The 24,726-nt window shown below is 38.6% G+C and overlaps 1 protein-coding gene across 1 annotated transcript; it reads left to right on the top strand.

Annotated features, from left to right (window-relative positions):
* Positions 1–690: 690 nt before the first annotated feature.
* LOC127574720 (probable aminopeptidase NPEPL1) lies at positions 691–24,726 on the top strand. The gene is given in 12 exon segments (XM_052024020.1): positions 691–870; positions 4,525–4,710; positions 7,018–7,188; positions 9,016–9,105; positions 11,497–11,578; positions 13,340–13,482; positions 15,111–15,188; positions 17,783–17,887; positions 18,306–18,431; positions 19,991–20,167; positions 22,822–22,932; positions 24,389–24,726. Coding segments are annotated over 12 exon segments (1,611 nt in total). The 3' UTR covers positions 24,551–24,726.

Genomic DNA, 24,726 nt, shown 5'->3' with positions numbered 1-24,726 from the left:
GGGAGGCCTGGAAACAGAGGCAGAAGTCACACCAGCCCTTCCTCCACCCCCTTCCCCCCCCACCCTTTTATACTGGCTATCTCTCACATATCTTTCCAGTCCTGATGAAGGGTCTTGACCCAAAAGTTCGACTCTGCATTTCGCTCCATAGATGCTGCCTGGCCCCCTGAGTTCCTCCAGCATTTTGTGTGTTGCTCCGGGTTTCTTGGGACTAGGTGACTCTGGCATTTCCATGTCCAATCAGCACTTCATGAAATATTTATCAGGTTAAATTCACACCTAGGACTCTGCCATGTTTTCCATATCAACCTGGAATTTGCAGTAGAAATAAACATGAGATCTTCATCCTTGCAACATTATTGGAGAATAAGTCACAACACATTCTGCTAATTGTCTACATGCATGTTAACACAGAAATTGTAAATAAAATAAAACTGCAGATGCTGGAAATCTGAAATAAAACAAAGCTGAAGGGCTAAAGCAATAGAGCGCGCATGCGCGTCAAACAACCCCAGCCGCTGCCCATGAGGGAACGCGCCTGGGGACCGGCGATAGGAGAGTGCGCATGCGCTGAATGGGAACCGGGGCCGCCAGAAAGAAAGTGCGCAAGCGCGTCGCCGGACCCCGCAGCCGCCGGCAGGAGGGCGCGCATGCGCACCTGCTGGCCAGTCCTGACCCAGAAGAGCGGCGATGAGGGGCGGCGGAAGGAGTGCCGGAGCGGTCGTGGTGGAGCATTTGGCGTTTACCGCCAGCGCCGGGGACTCCGACCCCCGCTCCAGGGCGGTGTTGTTCGCAGGACAGCTGTCAAATCTGCACAAACTTGCCTGGAGCCAAGTGAAGGGGAAACTGGAGCCCCGGGTGACCCAGGAGGTAGCGAGAAAGCAGGAAATTCAAGATGGCGCCATGAGTTCGGGCCATTCAGCCCTTCCAGCTCTCTGCTGGCTCGTCACTTATGCTTGAGGCTGCAGTGGCCCAGCCTTAATTGAGAGTGGAGCAGTTTGAATTATGCTCTGATGCTCATCTCACATCTTGATTCTAAAATTATCACTCTTGTGTTTATGCTCCCTTCCCACTGAGGTCCTTTGTTCTTGACCTCCTGCTCATCCCTGAATTTTACTGCTACACCATAGCTGACGGAACCTTTGGCTGGCAAGACCTTAAGCTATAGAATTTCCTACTTTAAAGCCAGCATCTTTGTCTGATCTTGTGGCTACCTACTTTGTTCTCTATGTGCTTGGTGCCAATGTTTTTTTTACAAATGTACTTGTTCTCACCATCACTAGTCTTGCCGGCATTTATTGTCCATTGCTTATTGCCCCTCAACTGCGGAGGCAGTTAAAAATCAACCACATTAGTGCATTTAGAGTCAGACAAGATAAGGATTTCAAATTTCCTTCCCTGAAGGATATTACTGTTGCTGAAACCAGTTCAAGTGAAACTGGGTATCATATTTAATTGCACTTGTACTACTTGCATTCATTCCTTGTAGAACTGACCCTGTAGACACTAGTAGATTCTCTGCTAATTATTTATATCTTTTGAGTAGAGGAGCCTTGTTTGGCTGTCAGTTGTTTTTTTTCACTGTAATCTTCCTTTCTTCCCTTGTCCCCTAACCATCATGTCATCCATCAATGATCAGACCCTATCAAAGCCAGGTCGTTCATAATCTGCTGAAAATGCTGGAACTGCTTGACAGTTCAGACAGCAACCATGGGGAAGGAAAAAGGGTTATCATTTCAAGGTAATGACCTTTCATCAGAACAGAACTTTCTGATCAAAAGTCATAGATCTGAAAAGTAGTTCTCAACAAGTGACCCCTGACCTGATTAGTAATTCTGGCATTAATTTTAGATTTCCAGAGCCTGCAGGTTTTTTTTTACTTTACATCACTTAATATTCTGGAAATTGCTATGCTACACACACTAGAAAGTTATATTGTTAAGACAAAGGGAATACTATTAAATTTTCCATTATTATGTACAGTGGCAGATTATTGCTATCAAACCAATTCAGTATTAATGATAAAATTATATGTTAAGTGTAATTTTTGCAGATTTCTTCCCCCTTCATCTATTTAAAAACCTTGGCTTTTTGCTCATGTGTAGATTTTTTTTTCCCCATTTAGGACATTGGCCCCTGTGATGTTGCATTTTATAGTTTAGTGTTAATTCCAGACAGCACTAAGTTTTTGCTGACTTCAATGATTTTGAATGCCTTGAAAGTATACCTTCAAAAGGTAAATATTTGCAGCCTTCTAGAACAAAAGCAAATACTGCAGATGCTGAAATCAGAAATAACAAACAGAAAATACTAGAAATAGCAGGTCAGGCAAATTCTAAAGAGGAGAGAAATTAAAATGTTGTACATTTACTATCAAACACCGTACTCTCCAGTGATGCTGCCTGATCCAACAAGTATCTCCAGCATTTTCTGTTTTTATTTCAGAGCAGAATATGGGCCACACTAGGGAGGAAGAGGATAGGGAGAACTGTTTACATAAAAACTTTGGATCTTCATCTCCAGAAGTTTACAGACTGTGAAATATTTATACTTGATATACCTCATTATGGCCTTGCACCTTAGTGTCTGTCTGCACTGCACTTTCTCTGTAACTGTAACACTTTATTCTGCATTCTGTTATTGTTTTTCCTTGTATTATCTCAATACACTGTTGTAATGAAATGATCTGTGTGGATGGCATGCAAAACAAAGTTTTTCACTGTACCTCGGTACATGTGAATAATAAACCAATTCCAAATGATGGATGAATGATGTTTGAAGTGCAGATCAGTGATGATCCAATTGGGTGTTGGTTTGAGAAGGTGATTTTATAATCAGGTGTAAGATTAAATCCTGATCATGGCCAATCCAAAGTTAGCCCAAGACCAAGCATGTAATTAAGTCCTGTCAGGCTCTGGTTGGGTAGTTAGGTTCTGCTGAAGCCAATTGCTGTTCCTGTAAGTCCCTAAAATTGTCTTGACATTGTAGAATGTTTCCTTTTAAACTGTTTGACATGTGATACATTTTAAGAGAGATTTTGTAAAGAGGGATATGAGTGTTAATCTGTTACATTTCCTTGGTACCTAATATGGAGCTATGGATATTTTTGATTTAAATATTTCTGCACCTGCAACTTGTCACTGGTTGGCACTATGGTGGTACAATATTCAGAATATGATGGGGCAGACAAAATCCTCTATAAAAAGGCTGCAGAGAAATAGTGCCCCTTTCATCTACTAACCTTTGTTCTTTGGGTTACTCCATATAATCCTTCATGAACAGCTAATTAGAGTTTTGAACAGCTGGACTCTACGTCGTCACAAAATGGTGTGGTTTATATTAAGAATTAGGTCATGACTAACTAGTGGTTGAACAGTGTTCCCTTTAAACTTATCAGGTTCACTGGAACATTCTACTGTGTAACATCTTTAAAAGAAAAAGTCACTTAAAAGTGTGTTGGATGATGAATATAATCTTAAAAAAAAAATCCAATAGTCTGGAAAATGTTAGTCCAGTGCCATCAAATTAGAATTTCACTGTAGAAGAAATTTAGAAAAGATGCTTCACTCTTTATCAAGTGGATTTAGAACTGAAAAAAGAAAATTAAATACCTTAATAACAATGTGTTAAATTAGTTGAAATAATTAGAAAAGAATGCCACTCCAACTGAAGTTAAAACATTGACAATAGGGATTAAAGACAATTATTACTGTGATTACATAATATGTTTACTTAGTTGTTTTCTTAATGTAAAATTCTAGTTTTAAAGATAAAGTCACCAGTTGTTCATTCCATGTAGAACCTGCTAAGCGGAGCAGGAGTCGTATACAGAGCTATGATGCATTGATCCTCTGACTTTTCTCGCTTTGAGTTGAACTCTTCGCTATTAGCACAAGATTTGTGAAATTTGCCCATTGATAAGGTTAATGTCATAGTAAGAGAACTGTGGTGTTTTATTCATATGTGTTTCATTGTATCAATCTGTAAGCTGTAAACAAAATAATTTAGCTCTGGGAAACAAAAGTTTACTTGAACCTGGGGCAATGCAAACATTTCTTTGTTATTGATTGCGACAGTTATATTCCTTGATAGATCTTTCTAGCAGGGATTGCAGAAAGAAACTACCTGAGGGAGTTGAGATTGTTCCCCTTTCACCACAGGCACCAATGCTGCTATCATCCATCAGTGGTGCAGTGGCAATTAATGAAGTAACACATCTCGAAAAATAAATCCTTTGCTGTGTAGTTCATTTACTCAGATAACAAGAGAGAAACATAGCATTTATTTAGAATATTTTTGCTCTGTTTATTCTTAAAGAATATAAAGAAGATTTCCTGATACAAGTTTCACATAAAATTTCAAATAAAATCCATACGTCCCAATGATTGTGATTTGTCCACTATAAAATCTCTTGCTACGACTCCTGATGTGGAGTGTAGCTGGACTCTATCTTCCTGCTAAGTTTGTACATAATTGCAATTTTATTCTGTGAAGCCTTGTAATAAAGCTCTGTTTATTGTTCAGGTCTGGCAGGCAGCATTGAGAACATTGAATCCAAATCCTACAGATACTTGCTCTCTTTGGCTCAATTATGCCCTTGTGGCAGCACTCCCATCCAAAGTCAGTCGCCACAACAGTCCATCTTCAGCTCACTTTCTCACACGATTGATTGGCAGCTTCTTGTCTGGAAGAACCAACCAATGCATTGTGGTGAGTGATCTCTTAGCCTCTTGTTCATATAAGTAGCATCCTGCTATTTGTGACTTTTCTTGGCAGGCATTTTTATTTTCAGAAGGCCAATTAAAGTTAATGCTCAACATCAATTATGATAAGTTATCAGCCATCATTTCAGTGCAGGCGACCCCACATTATGGGGGAAATGCCTTCCTAGAAAACAGTCCTTATTGTGATTTTCCATAATGTGAAGCTGTGTCTTCTGCGCATGCGTCAAGAAATACGAGTTGAAAAAAAATTTTGTTTATTTACTTTTTACATATACATTTCGTAAGAGTGAATTTGTATTCCATATCCCAGTTTTCTGGTGGTGATTTGTGAATTCTGTAAGGGTGAATTTCTGCTACCCAAACTGCTGTAAAGAGGGGGCAGCCTGTACAATTTTTTTGCTGACTTTATTACATGACTTTCAAAAGCAATGGGAATATTCAGGGGAAGCTGTGCAAAAAATGTATTCCTTTATTTCCATGGATGTTTGGAGTGTAAGGCTCTCCAAGAAATCAACTGAGTTGATTAGTTAAATAAAGGTTAGAAAGCATGCTTGAGGATCGGCATTTCTAGGCTTTTACGCCAGAAACATTATGTGGGATGATTCTTATCTAATGTACTGTTGTTAGATCGTGGTATTGAAGAAAAAGCCTTCATTAGTATTTATACATTTGCATCCCTTTCACGATGCCTCAACTTGTTTTCTAGCCAGTGAAATACATCTGTAGCATAATTGCCATTGTAATGTGGCCAATTTGTGTACAGAAAGATCCCAGAAACAGGATTCCTGCAAAAACTAGAATTGATACCGTTGAGCTGACACATTGGATGATAATGACTGGAATTTATTGCTTTCCTGATTAGGGAGCCATGTGGAGATGGCATTTCACTTCTGGGCTTCATCTTACACATTGCTCCAACTATTTGCTTGGAATGTAATGGTGGTATCTAGGAAGAATACATAAAGAGATATTTAAAGGAATCAAGGGATATGGGATTGGTGGAGGAAAATGGCGTGGAGGTAGCAGATCACCTGTGATTTTATTGAATGGTGAAGAGGCATAGGGTGGAATGGCCTACCGTTTAATATGTTCTTAAGGAACATCTGTTGATTGATTTTTAATATTGATAGGCGAATAGTTCATTTGTTTCTGTACCAAGGAGAATTCAACAAGTAAAATTCAGTGCCTCCTGTGACAAGATAAAAAGTTAAAATTACCAGAAGAAATATATATCTGGATATCATGTCTAAGGAACTAATGTGTTTCTTTTGGTGCAACATAATAATTGATCATGTTACTGTTGAGGCTAATGATAGCATCTGTTGTTTTAGTCTGTCCTAGGATATTTAATAGTAGAGCCAGAATATTAATCCTTTATCACCCTCATTTATAAAAAAGCTGATTAAATATTTATTAAAGATTTGCATACGTGACATAAAACTATCTAACGTTTGCTTGCATTTCATTACCAGCACTTAAGATTAATGTTACTGGAGTCTTAAGTCATTGTTTCACAAGTCATCTGATTTTAATCGAAATATCATCTGTTTGCTCAATGTTGTTTACCTAGGACCAAGGTTATTTGCTAAATCTTATATCAGAGTATTAGTTGATGTTATAGTTAGATCAAACACGGCAGAGTCTAGTAAAGTAAGTCAATTAAAGCTGTAAGTTTTAAGAATTGTGCAAAGGACAAGAAAACTGAAAAATAATCCTAGGTTAAATGACCTTGTTTGAACACTATTTTGACCATTGAATAACTTCTTTGATGAACATTCTGCATTAAAGAAGACAGCAACTTTTAATTTATCGGAAAGAATTGAAGTTTAAACAGTACTAGACCATTCAGCTCCTCATGACTGCTATGCCTTTCTGTAATTTATTTATACAGCACGGTAACAGGCCCTTCCAGCCCAACGAGCCCGCGCCACCCAATTATGCCCATGTTAACCTACTAACCCGTACATCTTTGGAATGTGGGAGGAAACCAGAGCACTCGGAGGAAACCCACACAGTCACGGGGAGAACATACAAACTCCTTACAGACAGCAGCCGGAATTGAACCCCGATTGCTGGCGCTATAATAGCGTTACGCTAACCGCTACGCTACCGTGCGCCTTATCATAGCTGATCCTTTGTTTTGCCAGCAGTTTGCTGCATTAACTCCTTAACCCTTGATTTCCTTAATATCTAAAAATGTATCAATTTCTGTCTGATTTGGAAATGGTTATGTATCATTTCTTTTTCAAAATATTGTTTTAACTTCTTATTGTGGTTATAACTTTTATTTCAGTTAGTCTGTGAATATGCAGAGGTTTTTGCCTTAGCATGTGCACTAACGAGGGCGTTTCCTTTGTTCACTCGACGCACTGGATTGCCCGAACATGAAGACAAGCTCACTGTTACTGTAGAGTTTATTCTGGTGGGAGAAAATACTGAGCCACTCTGTGAATCTGCACTTGCAGTAAGTAATAGCACAATGGTAAGAGGATATGAAATGATGTAGTTGCTGATTTATATCATGTTTGTTCTCGTTGCTCCTAATTCTATGTGATTTGACAGTGATGTCCAGGGTCCTGAATTGAGCTGCACTTGGCTTGTAAGAATTGGTAACTCTGTTGACTGATGGTGTGTCCTACCACCAATGTAGTAGATTACTTTCAGTTTTCTCAAAATGACAATAGGTTACAAAACCAAAGGTTTTGAATGAGTATTATGTTACAGTATACACAGTTTTGGCAGCTCAATAAAATCATAGGGATATATTCTATTTCAGCTCTGGGGGCATTAACATTTGCTACCTTGATGTCCCATGCAACAAATTGTAGTTACAGAGATTTTTGGAAAGTTATGGTTAGTGCTTTCTCAATACCCTTTCTTTATCCCTTAGTAGCATACTGGAATTGGTGTTATTTGTGGCCCAGTGATTTTTCTGATTTACTTTTGAAAAGGTGTCCTTAGTGGCTCTTTCACATCTTCTTTAGATGTGTTTAGTTCTAGTTTCTGTGAAAGCAAAATATTTTATTAAATTACTTGCCACAAGGTATCAAACAGCCTTTTTTCATCTTTGCTTATAAAGTTTCTTACTATTTTAGTTTGTTTTGATTATCAGGCTTTTATACTTCCTTTCAAGATTATCAAACATTGAATAAATCATCACTATTCTAATTGCTTTTCGATGGAGACTGCAGCAATTTTTGTATTAAGGGCACTGCACAAAGTTTCCAAATTTTGATCTTTTGTTGAACTTTAAAGCCTGTTTACGAAGAGTTCATTGGTTTTTTCCTTTCAGTATTTATTACATGGAATAGTAACTTGTGCACAATATCCTTTTACTTAATGTAGCATCAAAAATACTGTTCATAATAGTTGCTCTCCAGTGCCATAGAACATAGAACAGTACAGGCCCTTTGGCCCATGATGTTGTGCCGACCTATATAAACCTTATCTACATTCTATCTATCCCTCTGTCCACTTCCTGTAACCCTCTATTTTTCTTTCATCCATGTGCCTAATTAGAGTTTCTTAAATGACCCTATTGTATCAGCCCCTACCCCACCCCTGTCAGTGCATTCCAGGTACCCACCACTCTCTGTGTAAAAAAAAAACCTACCTCTCTCATCCCCCCTGAACTTTCCTCCATGCACCTTAAACAGGTGACTTCTAGTATTGGCCATTACTGCCCTGGGGAAAGGATGCTGGCTGTCCACTCTATCTATACCTCTCATAACCTATATATCTCTATCAAATCTCCTCTCCTCTTCCTTCTCTCCAAGGAGAAAAGCCCTAACTTGCTCAGCCTCTCCTCATAAGACGTGTTCTCCAATCCAGGCAGCGCTCTTGTAAATCTCCTCTGCACCCTCTCCAAAGCTTCCACATCCTTCCTATAGTGTGATGACCAGAACTGAACACAATATTCCAGATGTGGTCTAACCAGGGTCTTATAGAGCTGCAACATTACATCTCTGCTCTTGAACTCAGTCCCCTGGCTAATGAAGGCCAGCACACCATATGCCTTTTTAACCACTCTATCAACTTGCACGGCAACTTTGAGGGATCTATGTACTAGAACCCCAAGATCTCTCTGTTCCTCCACACTGCTATAATATAAATGGCAGTGACTTGAGCAGCCATTGATTTTAAATGACGGAAAATTGCTTATTTCACTTTATTCTGTAGAGAATAGCTTACTACCTAGTTTGTAACATTGACAGAATAATCTCATTAGGGCAGAGGCACTGTTAGATGCCCCCGTTAGTTTTTCAGTACTTAACCATTATTTATTTCACAGTGCCTGTTAAATGCTGCTGAAGGCATCCGATTAGCAGCTCGTATTGTGGATATGCCATGTTGTGAGATGAATACAGATGACTTCCTTGAGGTGAGCACTTTTGATTCTCCCCTGTATTTCACACAATATCAAGAGTTAAATCAGCCACTTAATTTTGTGTCAAAGTATTTTTTTCCAAAATTCCAGTGATTATAGGTAAACTAATATGATTTATGCACATGTAGCAACTTAGAACATGGTATTGATGTGTGAAATATTAACATTTTCTAATAGAGTCTAATACAGCACGGAAACAGGCCAATTCATCCATACTGACCAAGTTGTCTACCTGAGCTAGTCCCATTTCCCTTCAGAGTTATAGAAAAATCTATATAAATTTGTTGTCCCTGAGACTTTTGCTATAATGTTCAGCTTTATTTAGTTTCAGAAGATAAGTGCTAGAATGACCTCCCTGCTTTGCTGTCCCTCATTTGTATTCAAAGCTACTGCAGAAAATGGAGAGAGATCTTCTAGTGTACACTCTAGAATTTCAAGATTGGCTGACTTAGACAACTAGATGTCTTAACTCTATATAAACCATGGAGGTGGTGTGGTCGAACTCTCCCTTTGTGAATAATCAGTCATCCATGATGTTTTAAGAGTTTTGTTTAGCTACTTTCAGAATGTGTATTAATTTTATTTGATTAAAAATATCAGGAGCAATTTGGAATGCTGAGAGGTAAAGCAAGAGCTTGCATTTGTATAGTGCCTTTGATGATCTTGGGTTGATTGCAGAGGATTGTGAATCTCTGAAGTTCTTTAACCAGAGGGTTGAGTAAGATAGATTATTGGAGGTATTTAAAAAGAGGTAGTTTTTTTTCATGGAATTGAGGGCTACGGAGAACTGGAACAGAAGAGTTGAGGCCTGGGGCAGATCCGTCATGATCTTATTGAATGGTGGGGCAGGCTTGAGGGGCCAGGTGACCTAATCTTCCTTTTTTTTGTGGTCTTTGGGTATTCCAAAGCACTTCGATCAATTAAGAACTTTTGTAATGTAGGAAACAAGTCAGCTGTTTAGTCAAAGCAATCTCCACACACAGCACGGAGGTAAAGAACAGTATCGTATCATAGAATAATCGAATGGCTACAGTGCAGTAAGAGGCCATTTGGCCTATTGTGTGCATGTCCGGCTCCACAGCCCCACCCCCCAGTCCAGCCCCATCTCTGCCTTGCAAATTTTTCCTCGCCATATATTTATCCAATTCTATCTTGACAGCCACAGAAGAACCCGTGTCCACCACATGTGCAGGCTGTGGATTCCAGATTCCAGCCATGCTCTGTAAAGAACAGTTTTCCTCATGTCATTTCTATTCCCTTCTCCTTTAATTTTATGTGCTTGTAGAACATGTATGCACATGGGTATAAAAATATTGACCAGGATATTAGGAGGAGTCCCTTCTTCAAAAGTATGGCTTTAATTCTTCTATGTCCATCTGAGAGGACAGGTAAGGTCTCGATTTAAGCAATGAAAAGGTACTCCTGACAGTGTAGCACTCCTCCAGTATTGTACTGATGTGTTAGCTCTAATTTTGTTTTAAAACAATATTTGAACCTAACCATTTGATTCTGAGGCAAGAAAACTACTGTGGAATATAGCTTGTATCACAATGATCTGAATGTCATAGAGGTAGAGAAAGGTGAGTTGATTTAATGGGTTGAGCCTGGATGGTCTGATTCAGTAGCAGGAGACTTGGACATAAGTCAAGTTTGCAAGTTGTATACATGAATCCTGTTTTTGATGGGAATACTGAGTACATGTTGGATAAGTTGAGAACTTGCTTCATTTGGTGGTTTGTAAGTTTTTGAAATTTTCTACCAGAGAGGATTGTTTAAATTCAGATGCTGACTGCGTGCTGATAACAGTTTTTTGGACACAAATGGAATATAGGGATATGGATAAGATACAGGTTCTTGTTGAATGGTAAAGTAGACTTAAGGGGCTGTATAGCCTACTCTTATTTTGATATTTAATGTGCATTTGTAGCCAGTGATGTTGCAAATAGGTAGAGGTACAGTGAAGGATTAATTTAAATAATTGTGAGACTTTTGCTTAATACTAATTTGTAATAAATGTTTTCAGCTGTTTCTGGGTTAGAAACATTTCCGCCTACTTAACCTGCATCCCTCTGCATGGCTGAGTCCTTCACTTGTTATGATGCTCTGAAATGCTTTACATGATGTAGAAATGGTGCTCTTCACCTTTACCTGAATTGTGATGTTTTAATTTTATATCAGCAAGAAAGTTGACTAGTTTTACTTCACCTGAATAATGAATGAATTGAGGAGCCAAAAGTTATATTAGAGAATGAGTGATGATCTTTTTTAACACTGTTTTGATTTTACTTATTGCGGGAATCACCTCATTAGCCTGTATAGCTTCGCAGATTAAAACTTTTTTTTCCTGAGAGACTCATTTAAGATTTTATTTTTCCTTGCTAATAGGAAATCAACCTCGTTGGATCTGAGCTGGGCATTATTCCCACCATTATCCGTGGGGAGGAACTTAATCACAAGGGATTTGGAGGTAGTATCCATAATAGGTCAAGAGATGTTTCTAAACAATTAAAATTATGATATTAATAGTGGAATGAAAACATTGCACAGCTAGATATGGTTAAAGGCAGGATTGGACCTAGTACCTCAGCTACTTTTACTAACAGAACACCAGAGGCTTCAATTAACAGGAAGCATTATTCTTAATGAGCAGAAAAATCATCTGTGATTTCCTGCCAGTTGCTCTCTAGAGACATTGCACCGAGCTAGAAGCATAGAGGTGTGAAATCATCCCTTGAAGGAATGTACAAAGCAATCTGAGTAGATTGAGGGACTGGGCTGGCTACTGATAGTCATTACTTGACGTGAATGAGGCCCTGAATCTGCAGAAATAAACAAAGCACTTTAGAAGAATGGAAATAGGAAGGGATTCCAAGGTTATACAGTTGGTAGGCATTTCTATAAAGCCATTGGCACCAAGCAGATCAGCATCAGGGCTAATATACTGCAGCTTTGATTATTTATTCCATGCTTATGCAGCTCTTAGTGTAACTCTATTACAGCGCTAGCAACCCGGGTTCAATTCTGGCCGCTGTCTGTAAGGAGTTTGTACATTCTCCCCGTGTCTGCGTGGGTTTCCTCCGGGTGCTCTGGTTTCCTCCCACATTCCAAAGACGTACAGGTTAGGAGCTGTGGGCATGCTATGTTGGTGCCGGAAGCGTGATGACACTTGCGGGCTGCCCCCAGAACACTCTACGCAAAAGATGTATTTCACTGTGTGTTTCGATGTACATGTGACTAATAAAGATATCTTAAATGTATCTTCATGGAAGTACAGGAATGTGGAATTGTATCTATTATTGAATATGTAGCGAGAGGTCGAAAAGGGGTAATGGCTGTCTGGATCACCTCTACCTGATGTGTGATTGAAAAGTCAAAAATTGCAGATGTTGGGAATTGAAATAAAAACAAAAAATGTATTTCTGTATGATTTTTACTAGAATGGGAAAACTCTAGTCAAGTTACTTAGAAGGCCATCTAAATTGATGCTGTGGATTAGATGCCTGAGTAATGAGGAGTGAATAAGTAAGCTGGAGGGGAAAAAAGAAGGGAGAGCATATTGAAATTTTTAGCATTTGCAAGTGTGTGGGTTACAAATGCTAGATAAATTATTTTGATGTAGCCAGAAACTCTGAGGGAAATTATCTGAGTTTGAAAGAGGAAATGTGAACAATTACTTTAAATTTTGCTATTTCATAGAGAGAAATTAATGGGTGGAATACACTGGCAAAGGAGATGGCTTTTATGGGCAAATCCAAGCATTGCTGAATTTATTTTTGGCAAACTGTAAAGAAGATCATAAATATAGATTTGTATAATATTTTAAAAATTTTGGCTCCAACCAAGTGGAGCACAACGGCAGTTTCCTGTCCTGCACACTTCCTACATTCAACTTTCCACATCAAATAAATGCTCCGTATTTTGTCCCAGTGAATTTTCTTTCATATCAATGTTCCTATTGATTAAATATTCTTTGCAGAAGTTTCACCTGACCTTTTCTAAGTTTGGGACTAAACTATTGAGGTCCAGAATTCACCCTGATGTGTTTCAGTGTTCAACCTTGTTTTTGGTTCTACTGAACATTTAGCAAAATTGTTCAATAGTTAAATGCAGACTGAAATCTTACCTTCAAGGTTTATTGGACCTTAACTCTGAGCCTTTTTGATACATATTAGACAATCATTTTCTTTCATGAGGTATTTACTCGATTTGTATTTATTTGGCTGTTCAGGCATCTACGGAGTTGGAAAAGCTGCAATGAACCCTCCTGCTCTTGCAATACTTAGTCATACACCAGAGGATGCTACGCAAACTATAGCCTGGGTCGGCAAGGGTATTGTTTATGATACTGGTGGTCTCAGCATCAAATCAAAGGTGATATGATGTTACATTTCATATGTTTGTAAGGAGTTTGTATGTTCTCCCCGTGACTGCGTGGGTTTCCTCCGGGTGATAGGAAGTTGTGGGCATGCTATGTTGACGCCGGAAGCGTAGCGACACTTGCGGGCTGCCCCCAGAACATTCTACACAAAAGATGCATTTCACTGTGTGTTTCAATGTACATGTGACTAATAAAGATATCTTATTATACCTAATTTACAGTGAACAGATCTGATGCAATTGTTAAATGCATATCTTATTTTTTTCATTAAAAAAATCTACAAGTAGGATTAAAGTCCAATATACTTTGATTCTCTAGATGACTGGAAAAATTTTAGCTGTGAGAACAGATATCCTGTGATTGCACTCTTTGGGTCAGAGAGACTGAAGGGAGATTTTATCAAGGTGTTTCAAAATTTGAGGAGTCTCCATAGACCAAGTAAATAGACCCCATTTTCCTTAGCATAGGGGTCAAAAATCAGGGGGCATCAGGGTGATTAGAGAAAACATCTTCAAGTGGAGGTGGTAGTGGTGTGGAACTCACTGCCTGACAGTTGGTAGGGGCAGAAACATTTATCGTATTTACTAAGTGCTCATATCGGTGCTTAAGTGTTAGGATCTGCAGGACTTGGAATCGGGTGCTAAAAGATGAGACCAGGTTAGGTAGCTGCTTTTCAACTAGTACAGAAACCATGGATTGAAAAGCTGTCTGTGTCATAGATTTTCCATGATTTAGAGGAGACAGATATAAATAAATATGTCACTTGCATACCTGATATATTTACAAGCATTTTCTGTGACTGCTTTTTCTGCAAGTCCTAACATATATTTCAGAATAGCATAGCTAGCCCATAATTGTTGCACTGGTATGAACTCCTTTTGTGGACCCTGAATATTCAGACGCTGCTGCAGATACCTTTCAGTACAAATTTATATTTGGTCAAAAAACAGAAAATGCTGTAAATACTCAATGAGTTAGTCAGCATCTGTAGAAAGAGAAATGTGTCAAAATCTGATGAAGGTCTTTGAACTGAAATGTTAATTCTGTTTTCTGTATCCAACGATGTTGCCTAACCGATTGAAAATTTATTTGGTCTTGCATTTACTAATAACTCTGCAAAAATAAGAAACCTTTAATTGATAACAATTGGCAAGTAAGTTGGGTGGTATGTAGGAGTAAATTCTTGAGGAATCAATTGTCATGGCTTACCTATTTGATATATTGACAAGCTAACAACATTCCCAGTTCTAATACTGCCTTGCACTGTGAAATGGTTCCTTGATCCAGAATGAAGGTATATTAGTTTTGATGAACTTGATCTCTGTTCTTTATTAAGACTATAATCCAAAACAGTATCAATGCCTTTGTGCTAAAATCTCCCAGTGTGATTAGTATAGTGAGAACAATTTATAACCAGCAGGTTTTTCTTTAAAGAAACTTGTATTCTGTTATGGCCAGATGGTAATATGTAGCACCATTAAAATTCTGATTCCAGCCAGATTCCAGCATCTGCAGTCTCTTATGTCACCATTAAAATTCTGGCTTCTTTTATACTTTGTAACTAACCATTGAGTTTTGACGCTTTCAAATGTGTGAAAATTGAATTGGTCTTATTTTGTAGACACAGATGCCAGGGATGAAGAGAGATTGTGGAGGAGCTGCTGCTGTCCTTGGAGCCTTCCGAGCAGCAGTGAAACAGGTAGGTGTATCTCTTTCCATTTCTGCCAGTAGGTCATCAGAGCAATTTTACTGAATGTTTTTTTTCTATAAATTTTGATTTGTAAAACTTGTTCCACTTTCTTTCTTTGTCTTCCTTTCCTGATGCTGATTATTGCCGGACATAGCTAAACTGGTTGAGCAGGTTAGGACTTTTTATTGGAGTGTAGGAGAATGAAGGGTGATCTTATAGAGGTACATAATATCATGAGGGACATAGATAGGGTCAATGCTCACAGTCTTTTTTCCAGGGTTGGGGAATCAACAAGAGGGCTGAGGTTTAAGGTGAGAGGGGAAAGATTTAATAGGGACTTGAGGGGCCAACGTTTTCACCAGAAGGTGGTTAGTATATTGAATGAGCTGCCAGAGGAAATGGTTGAGGCAGGTACATTATCAACATTAGGACAGGTATATGGATAGAAAAGGTTCAGAGAGATTTGGGCCAAACACAGGCAAATGGGACTAGCTTAAGTGGGAATCTTGGTCATCGTGGACTAGTTGGGCCAAATGGCCCATTTCTGTTCTATGACTCTTTGACTTTGACTATTAGGATAGATGAGGGAAAACAAGTGAATGTGATATATTTGGATTTTTGGAATGTTTTCAATAAAGTCCTATCTAGGAGATTGGTCAACACTGTTAGAGCATATGGAAGACTGGCAAGCTATGACTTGTGAGATACTGCAGGCCCCAGTTATTTGCAATCAACGTGAACCATTTCCCTGAAGGGACTGCATGTCATTTTTTAAAGTTTGCTGACAATATTAAAGATAGGATTGTGGTATGGAAGGAGATGTAAAGGGACGTCTAGAGGATATGGACAAGCTAAGTGGACAAAAGCATGGCATCTGGAAGATAATGTGCAAATGGGGCCCCAGTGAGTTGAAAGGGAGCACAGGAACCAGGGCCCTGGCGAGGTTGAAAGGAGCATGGCAATCATTAGTGGTGAGCCAGCTGCTGAACTATTAGGATTGCCAAATGGTCACATAGCAGATTATTGAAGTTTTACTGTACCTACAGCACTCATACACAGGCATATCATGTTAATGAAGTAGCTGCTGAATGTTGGGCAACTGCTGCTGTTTTTTCTTCTGTAACTTGATTTTAAGCAGCTCCATATCCACATGGAAAATAAGCCTCTAGTCTTAAAAGGGTAAATGATTATGTGGTCTAGGTCTGAGAGTTCTGAAATTAATGTCAATGGATTATGTTGAAATTTGTTTTGAATCCAATTTGTAAGAAAAATGGAAATTGGGATAAATTAATTCTAGGATAAACAGTTAGGCTGTAGCTTATTTCTTTCTACCATAATGTATTATCTTGATGCCATAAAATACATTTAGTTATAGAAAATATATTTTAAATCTTGTTGAAAAAAATAGTTCAAGCAACTACTTAATTCCATTCAAACTGTTCCACTGCAGTGTCACTTTGTTGTAACTGCCCTCTGTGTGAAGAACTCTTGTTTTAACATCATTCTTTTAGTGATCACCTTAAATTTGTTAATATTTCAATACCATCTAAGCAACCTATTACTATTCACCATCTGTTCTTTCACAGTCTTGAAGATATCTGCCAAGTCTTCATTTAATTTTCTTGACCAACTTTGCAGTCTCTCTACATGTTTATAATTAATTAGCCCTGCATTTTATAGACCAAATAATATACTGTTTGTCTCTGAACTTTTTTATTTTCTCATATGACAAGTTTGTTTTAGTTCATCTGTTGTACTGTTTACGTGACACCTGATTAGATGGTACATTTAATGAAAAAATAGATATCACTGACTTTGTTTGATCATAGATCATAGGGTCACACAGCACGGAAACAGGCCCTTCAGCCCAACTGGTCCATGCGGACCAAGATTCCCAGTCCCATTGGCCCGCGTTTGACCCATATCTCTCTAAACCTTGCCTATCCATGGACCTGTCTAAGTACCTTTTATATGTTAATGTACCTGCCTCAACCTCTTCCTCTGGCAGCTCGTTCCATTTACTGACCACCATCTGGGTGAAAAAGTTGCTGCTCAGATTCCCATTAAATCTCTCCCCTCTCTCCTTAAACCTATGCCCTCTAGTTCTTGATTTCCCCAGCCCTGGGAAAAAGACTGTGTGGATTAACCCTATCTGTGCCTCTCATAATTTTATACACCTCTAAGATCACCTCTCAGTGTCCTACACTCCAGTGGGGGGAAAAAATGTCCCAATCTGCTCAACCTCTCTCCATCACTCAGTCCCAGTTATCTCCTCTGCACTCTTTCCAGCCTAATGGCATCTTTCCTATTAGCGGGGGACACAAAACTGAACACAATATTCCAAATGTGGCCTCACTGACGTCTTGTACAACTGCAGCGTAAGATCCCAACTTCTATACTCAATGCCCTGACCGATGAAGGCCAGCGTGCCAAAAGCCTTCTACCTGTGAAATTCTTTATGACATTTTATTTGTTTACTGTGAGGTAGTTGGAACTGAATACTTGCTTATCTTTACAGTAGATTCCACTGTAAAATGCCATGCTAAGAGTGTTTTATTATGCTCAAGGGTGTTGCTTCAATAGTTCTATTTTTTTTTAACCAGGGTTTTAAAGAAAACTTGCATGCATTATTCTGCCTGGCTGAGAATGCAGTAGGAGCTGAAGCCACTAGACCTGATGACATTCACCGACTATATTCTGGAAAGTGAGTTGGTGGATGCCTGCTGCTAAATTTTTTAGTCTGCCAGTATCTTGGTCCAGTATATGTGAGCAAAATGCAGATTATGAACAAATAGGACCAAGACAAATTATTGCAACTTTAAAAGTTCAGTAGATGCATTTTGTTCTCCAACTACCTTTTAGCAGAAATTAGGATTTTGACTCTAATGTTGCTTGTTTATCCTTAGGTTGTATGTTCAGCCCGGATAATTTTCTCTGATTTAAGCAGTTTGTCACAGTACATTTTTTAGAGCCCAGGAGTACTTTCCAAATCCTAGTTTTATCGATGTTTGCAGATAAATTCCAACACTGAGTGGGTTATATTACAAAAAAATGTAGCTTCAAGTTTATGCTTAAGTAAATCAGATTTGATCATTTTTTACTTACAAGAGCGTATTTACTCAACAGAAACTGGTTGAGATCAATAACACAGATGCAGAGGGTCGTCTAGTTTTGGCTGATGGAGTGTCCTATGCTTGTAAAGACCTCAAAGCAGATATTATCATAGATATTGCTACTTTAACTGGAGCACAGGTAAGTAAATGTTTCAATGATTTGGATTCTTCTCTTAATTTACGTTGTCTCCAGTGATCAACTAATACTGGTGTCAACAAATGCTGTATTTTTGGAAGCAGTTAGTTTCCAGTGACTGTCCACATGAAAACAGCTTGTGCAGCTATTTAATGACTAGAGTCATACATTATGGAAACAGGCCTTTCAGCCCAACTGGTCCATGCTGACCAAGATGCCAATCTAAGCTATCTCCATATCCCTCTAAACCTGTCCTATCCATGTACCTGTCTAACTGTCTTTTAAATGTTGTTAATGTACTGCTGTCAAAGTCGACCTGCGCTCTGTAATAAATCAGATAACAGCAGAACCAAAGAACTTATGATCAATATTTTATTAGTTCTACACTAGCGGGAGTGAGGGATACAGAGAAAGAGTAAAGAGTGTAACCCGAGCTCTGTATTAGGCTCACTCAAAGAAGTCTCGGTTACTGCGTAACTTTAAACCCACTTTCGTGGGAAAGCTTAGTGGGAAGTTGCACTTAGTAAGGCAGTTGTTTACGTAAAGCTTTTAGCACAGCATGTCTAAAAAAAACTTTCTTTCCCACTTACACCTGGCCTCAGATCCAGTCAAAACTGTTATCACCCCAGGGCTGAGGTAATTCCTTCCTCCTAGGAAGAGGCTGACAATGAGAAGCATACCATTAACCCTTACATTGCTGATTGTTAACCCTTGCATTCCCAGCTATCTTTTACACTGCCCTCAACCACTTCCTCTGGCAGCTCATTCCATATATGGACCACCCTCTGGGTGAAAAAGTTGCCCCTTGGGTTCATATTAAATCTCTCCCCCTCACCTTAAACCTATACCCTCTAGTTTATGATCCCCAACCCTAGGGAAAAAGACTGTGCATTCACACTATCTATGCCCCTCATGATTTTATAAGCCCTAATTTACAATGACACTCAGTGCATAATGGAATTTTGGTTAATAATCTAACGGTATTGTTCATAGTATTGTCAATTTTTTTATGTTGCACACCAGGGAGGATGGTTATTCTGCAAATCTAACTAGCTATCAAATGGTTGGACCTAAAAATGCCCAGATTTTGTCATTCATGGAAGCTGGCCATTGCAGTTCTTTCGTTAGTATCTCCATTGGCTATCACCTCGCATTGTACTTTGCCAAGAAAGACAGAATCCTCTTCTTAGTGATGCCTTCCTGTTGACCACTGGAGAGGTGCTGCATTAACAAGGAGTTTTTGCAGCAGTACTCACCCAACGTTTTGAGGATTCCAAGTGAACGTTCTACCAGTGCTCTGCACCATGATGCAGTGTCTCTCAGTGCATTTGTTGTTCCTATTACATGCAAGCAAATGCATCTGTACCTGGTGTACAAATAATTGCTTTTCACCAGTTCAATGTGCTACTTTCAGACACTGGCTTGTGTGTCCATGGATGGTGACCTAATTTTTATTATGGTGTTATAATTGGCTCCTCATTATATGTGTAATTGAATGAAAGATTTTGTGCTGTAATTGAAGGCTAGGTTTTTATATAATTTTTTATACTTATTTTAACTAGGGTATTATTACTGGGAAATACCATGCTGGATTGCTCACCAATAATGAAGAGTGGGAACGGGCCTGTGTCAAAGCCGGACAAAACAGTGGCGATCTTGTGCACCCAATGGTTTATTGTCCAGAACTCCACTTCAGTGAATTTACTTCAGCTGTGGCAGATATGAAAAATTTTGTGTCTGTAAGTTAATGGTAGACCAACAACACTCAACAATGATGAGAAGTGCAACTGTCTTGGCTATTCTTAGGGTTGTTTAACTCCTCCAAGTTAGGGTGATGCTGTGCAGGTGAAGCTTTTCTTTTCCAAAACAGAATCTACTAGCAAGGTGTTAAAATCAAGTTGTCTGTCCAGTCATCTGAATTTAAATGACATTCCAATCCTGAATATAAACAGCTTGTAATCTAATTTATAAGTTAATATCTACAGTTAGTGAAGATTTTAAAGCAACATACTATGTCGAGGTGAGAATGGAAGAACTAGACATTGAATTTTTTCATTCTGTGAATATTTTCCAAAGGTTTTCTTAAATCTCTCAATGAGCTATACTGTGATGTGTCACAATGATTTCTTTGGCACCAATATTTGACCAACCTCTCTCAACATATCACTGTTACACATCCACCTCTTGCCTCCACCTTTTTCATATCTCTGAATACATTTACCAATTAGTTGCTGCTCATGCTTCAGATACTGGTCTACTAGGAAATAAACTGAAACAGACAAAACTCGTTTTAATTAAAACGTTTGCTGCCCACTAGTGAGAAAAGTTCTTCCTCAGTCTAGAATAAATCTGCAACAGATTTTCGTCCCTCTGCACCACTTAATCTGTAGAACAGAAAAGATTCCAGAGGTAAGAGAAGCAGGAGTAGGTCATTCAGCCATCATGTCTGCTTTGCCGTCCAGTTATATGGTCGATCTTTTGCCTTCGTGTCACTTACTTGCACTAACTCCACATCTTAACATCTCAAACTTAACATTGATAACAAGATATTTACATATAAGGGGACAGGCATCTTGATTCATTCTTTGAGTGAGATTCTGACAGCTTGCCCACCATACCATTGTCATACCTTACAATGATTTCTTAATTGATTCCTGAGTTTCTGCTTTTAATTATTCCAACTGGAACTTCATATGCTAATCATTCTTTGTGTTGAGTACTTCCTGATAACAGTCCCAAAGTTACCTCTTACTATTGTGAATCTTTTCCTCTCCCAGTTCTACTCCCAAGAGCTTCATGTAAAGTAAAATATTGTAATAAATTGTTTTTATGTAACTGTTCATAATACTATAACGGATGGTGTTTATCAAGTGTTTTTCTGTATAGAAAGTAAAGGGATTTAGGAATGGAGTAATACATATATCAAAGATACAATAAAAGTACAAGCTGTTGTTAAAATAGGTTTTAAGAAATTTTGAAGGTGTTGATAAGGCATAGTAGTGGAAGTGATTTTTGCAGGATAAGGTTTTTATTTCTGAAGGGGAGTAATTTGTTTTATGGAATGGAGAATAAGTTGTAATACAATACAGGAACAGAATATCTTGTTATACAGACAAAGATGATTTTCTGAAGGTTGTTACATGAGGTTATGGGGAGATTTGAAAATGAGGTTGAGCATTTTTGGAAGTGGTTTCATTTGACAGAGAACTTTAGTAATATTGGATATGAGATTATTGATATCACTGGGATCTGTGCAGAATTTTATTTTGTACTCATTTGAAAAAGTGCTGACTGAATAATACTTAGATGATTAGTTCAACCGTGCACAAAAGTGAATAGTTTAATAAGGGGTAGTGTTTTCAGACTGTAAAATTTTGCTTATATGGTTAAAATGACAAATTATGCCAGTAACTCCTCCATAAAGGTTAATCAAAGAAAATTCAGAATGAGGAAAGTGCCTGTAGTTCATCAACTCTTTATAGAGTTGCAGCCAGTATATGTTGGGGAGAGCTGAATAAGATAGCTTCAGCTTTATGTAAGTTAAAATGGAAGAAGTTTTGACTTATCAAGGCCTTGGAGTGTAGCTAACTGAATAGCAAAGCATTAATAATCACCTGACACTGGTGGGAAGAACAACAGTACAGGAATTTTGCTTGCTTACTGCCACTTTCTCATGGCAACTGGAGATGGTGATAATTTGGCCTTGTTGAGGGGTGTACTTTCATCCTGAAAACAATTAAAGGTACCCTTGTAAAAATCAAATTTCTAGTTATTGCCAGTAAATTTGTTCAGTAATATTTCATGATGCTACTTTTTTGATTATAGTACATTTAAGTGACCACTTCAAAGGGAATTAGGAGTCAGTTAAATATTGTCAACCTTCACATAGACTAGGTTTGACCAGGCCACAGTCCCACAAAGAAATGAGTGAAGAACTTTCATTGTTATGACACACCAGAAGCTTTTTTCATTTTGTATAATATTGTTATAACTTTTAGCAAACTTAAATCTTTTAATTACCCAGACTTTTCAATTGTTGATGTAGATACATTTAACAAAACACTGTATCTTTACATCTGCTGGACCCCTTATGTCAGCTGGCCACCTCTCAGCCAGTCGCATGACACCTCCCTCTTTTTTTTTCTTACTAAAATGCATATTAACTTGTATTCACTGAGGGACAACCTTAAAAATAAACTTTGCTATAAAATGGTTAATAGGAACTCAAAATTGTGATGATAATTGGATCATATTAGCTGTTGTTTTGACTTGATATGCATTTAATTCAGAAATGTTAAATACTGTATGTTAATGGTTTGCTCGTTAACCCATTTACTCGTTGACGATGTGGTAGTTTGAAGGGAACCAATTTAATGTAGTTGTTTCATTGTAGGATCGGGCGAATGCTGTGAGTTCCTGTGCAGGCTTGTTTATTGAAGCACACATTGGCTTTGATTGGCCAGGAGTATGGGTGCACATTGACATGGCTTCCCCAGTTCACTCTGTAAGTAAAGTTTTCTGTAACAGTCTATCTCAGTGGAGATGAAAAACACGATGATGCTGGAGGAACTCAGCAGGCCAGGCAGTATCCGTGGAGAAAAGTAGGCAGTCAATGTTTCGGGTCAGGACCCTTCTTCAGGACTGAAGCAGTGGTAGGTGGACAAAAGAAGTTAGGCAAGGTGGGCACAAGGTGGTGGTAGGTAGATGCAGGTAATAGATAGTGATAGGCAGGTGCGGAGAAGGAGGGGGAGAGCAGATCCACCGGGGGATGGGTCAAAGGTAAGGAGAGAAAGGAAATAAAAGGGGTAGAAAAAAGAGAGAGAGGCTAGGAAAGTGAAGAAGCATGGTGGGGGGCGGGGTGGGTGTTGTGCTCCCCTCTTTTGTCCACCTATCACTGCTCTGCATTTCCCTCCTATATATTGGGCTTCCCCTTTTCCTATCTTCAGTCCTGAAGAAGGGTCCTGACCCAAAACATTGACCACCTGCTTTTCTCCATGGATGCTGCCTGGCCTGCTGAGTTCATCCAGCATCATCGTGTTTTTCATCTAGATTCCAGCATCTGTAGTCCTTTGCTTCTCTTTCTCAGTGGAATAGTTGAATTTAATGAATTATGTGTGCATTTAGTTAACTTTGGATTTCCTTACCTCAGGATACATACTGTACTAGCATGGCAAACTAATTTATTTAATCCATCTATTCAAAAGCAACTGGGTCTGGTCAATATTTTTTGGTGATTTAATATGGTAGATATTTATGTTCCTAGTTGATTCTTTTCACCCTGCAACTGCAATTGTGTTTATCTTCTACTCTCCAATTCTTTTTATTTCTCTTTTCTGCTTCCATGCATTATATTTTGCACTTGGGCAGAAGAGAGGGAGATTAAAAGGCATGGGTGGCCCAGGACACCAGAGTGGCTCTGGGAGCACTTGGTAGTGGTTGGACTGGGGCATTCAACATGAACCTTGGGGAAAACTTAGGGTGAAAGGGTTCTGAGAATAGTGGAGCACCAGACTGCAGGGTGAATGTGAATTACCTTACACTTTTGAGGACAAGTAGAACTGCAGCAAAGCAAAGGTACATTGAAAATGAATTTTCTTTTGATATGTTTACCATATACTCATAATTCCAGTGTTGTGAGTCATTTGCTTTTTCAAGATTCTGATTAATTTGGGTTATAAGGCTGTATCACTATATTGAACCACTTATAACTTGAAGCTTTACAAAAGATTCGATAACTAGAAAGTTTTAAAGCTTATTTTGTTTTAAGAACAGGTAATTACAAGGAATTGTGCCTCTTTATGTAATGTGTTATTTCCAGCATGAAACTTTTGGGGAAAATCCCAAAGTGGATTTGCCAATGAATGCATGTGAAAAGTTCCATTGTAGGTGATTGTTGCATTTTAGATACACAGGAAAATGTATAAGAGCAGAGTAACTAATGGTTATACTTTCTCCACCAGGGAGCTCGGGCTACAGGCTATGGGGTAGCACTACTTTTAGCATTGTTTGGTCGTGCAACAGATAATGCATTGTTGAACGTCATTTCCCCAGTTGGTGTTAACTTTGCCACAGAAGCTGATAATTCAATGGAAAATAGCTCCAAAAAGAGAAGACTGATATGAATTTTGCTTGAAATTGTGTTCATTATCTGTTGTATGGAATTGAAAGTTTTTATTTACTGACACTGTTTTAAATTGTGCATTAGTATTTGGGAGCAAACAGTAATTATTTTCACAGCACCAACCTTAATGCTGGTATTGTCATATAGAACATAGAAACAGTACAGCACAGGAACAGG

This window comes from Pristis pectinata, chromosome 9, assembly GCF_009764475.1.
Source record: "Pristis pectinata isolate sPriPec2 chromosome 9, sPriPec2.1.pri, whole genome shotgun sequence".
Taxonomy (NCBI): domain Eukaryota; kingdom Metazoa; phylum Chordata; class Chondrichthyes; order Rhinopristiformes; family Pristidae; genus Pristis; species Pristis pectinata.
This window is presented reverse-complemented; position numbering and strand designations above follow the sequence as displayed.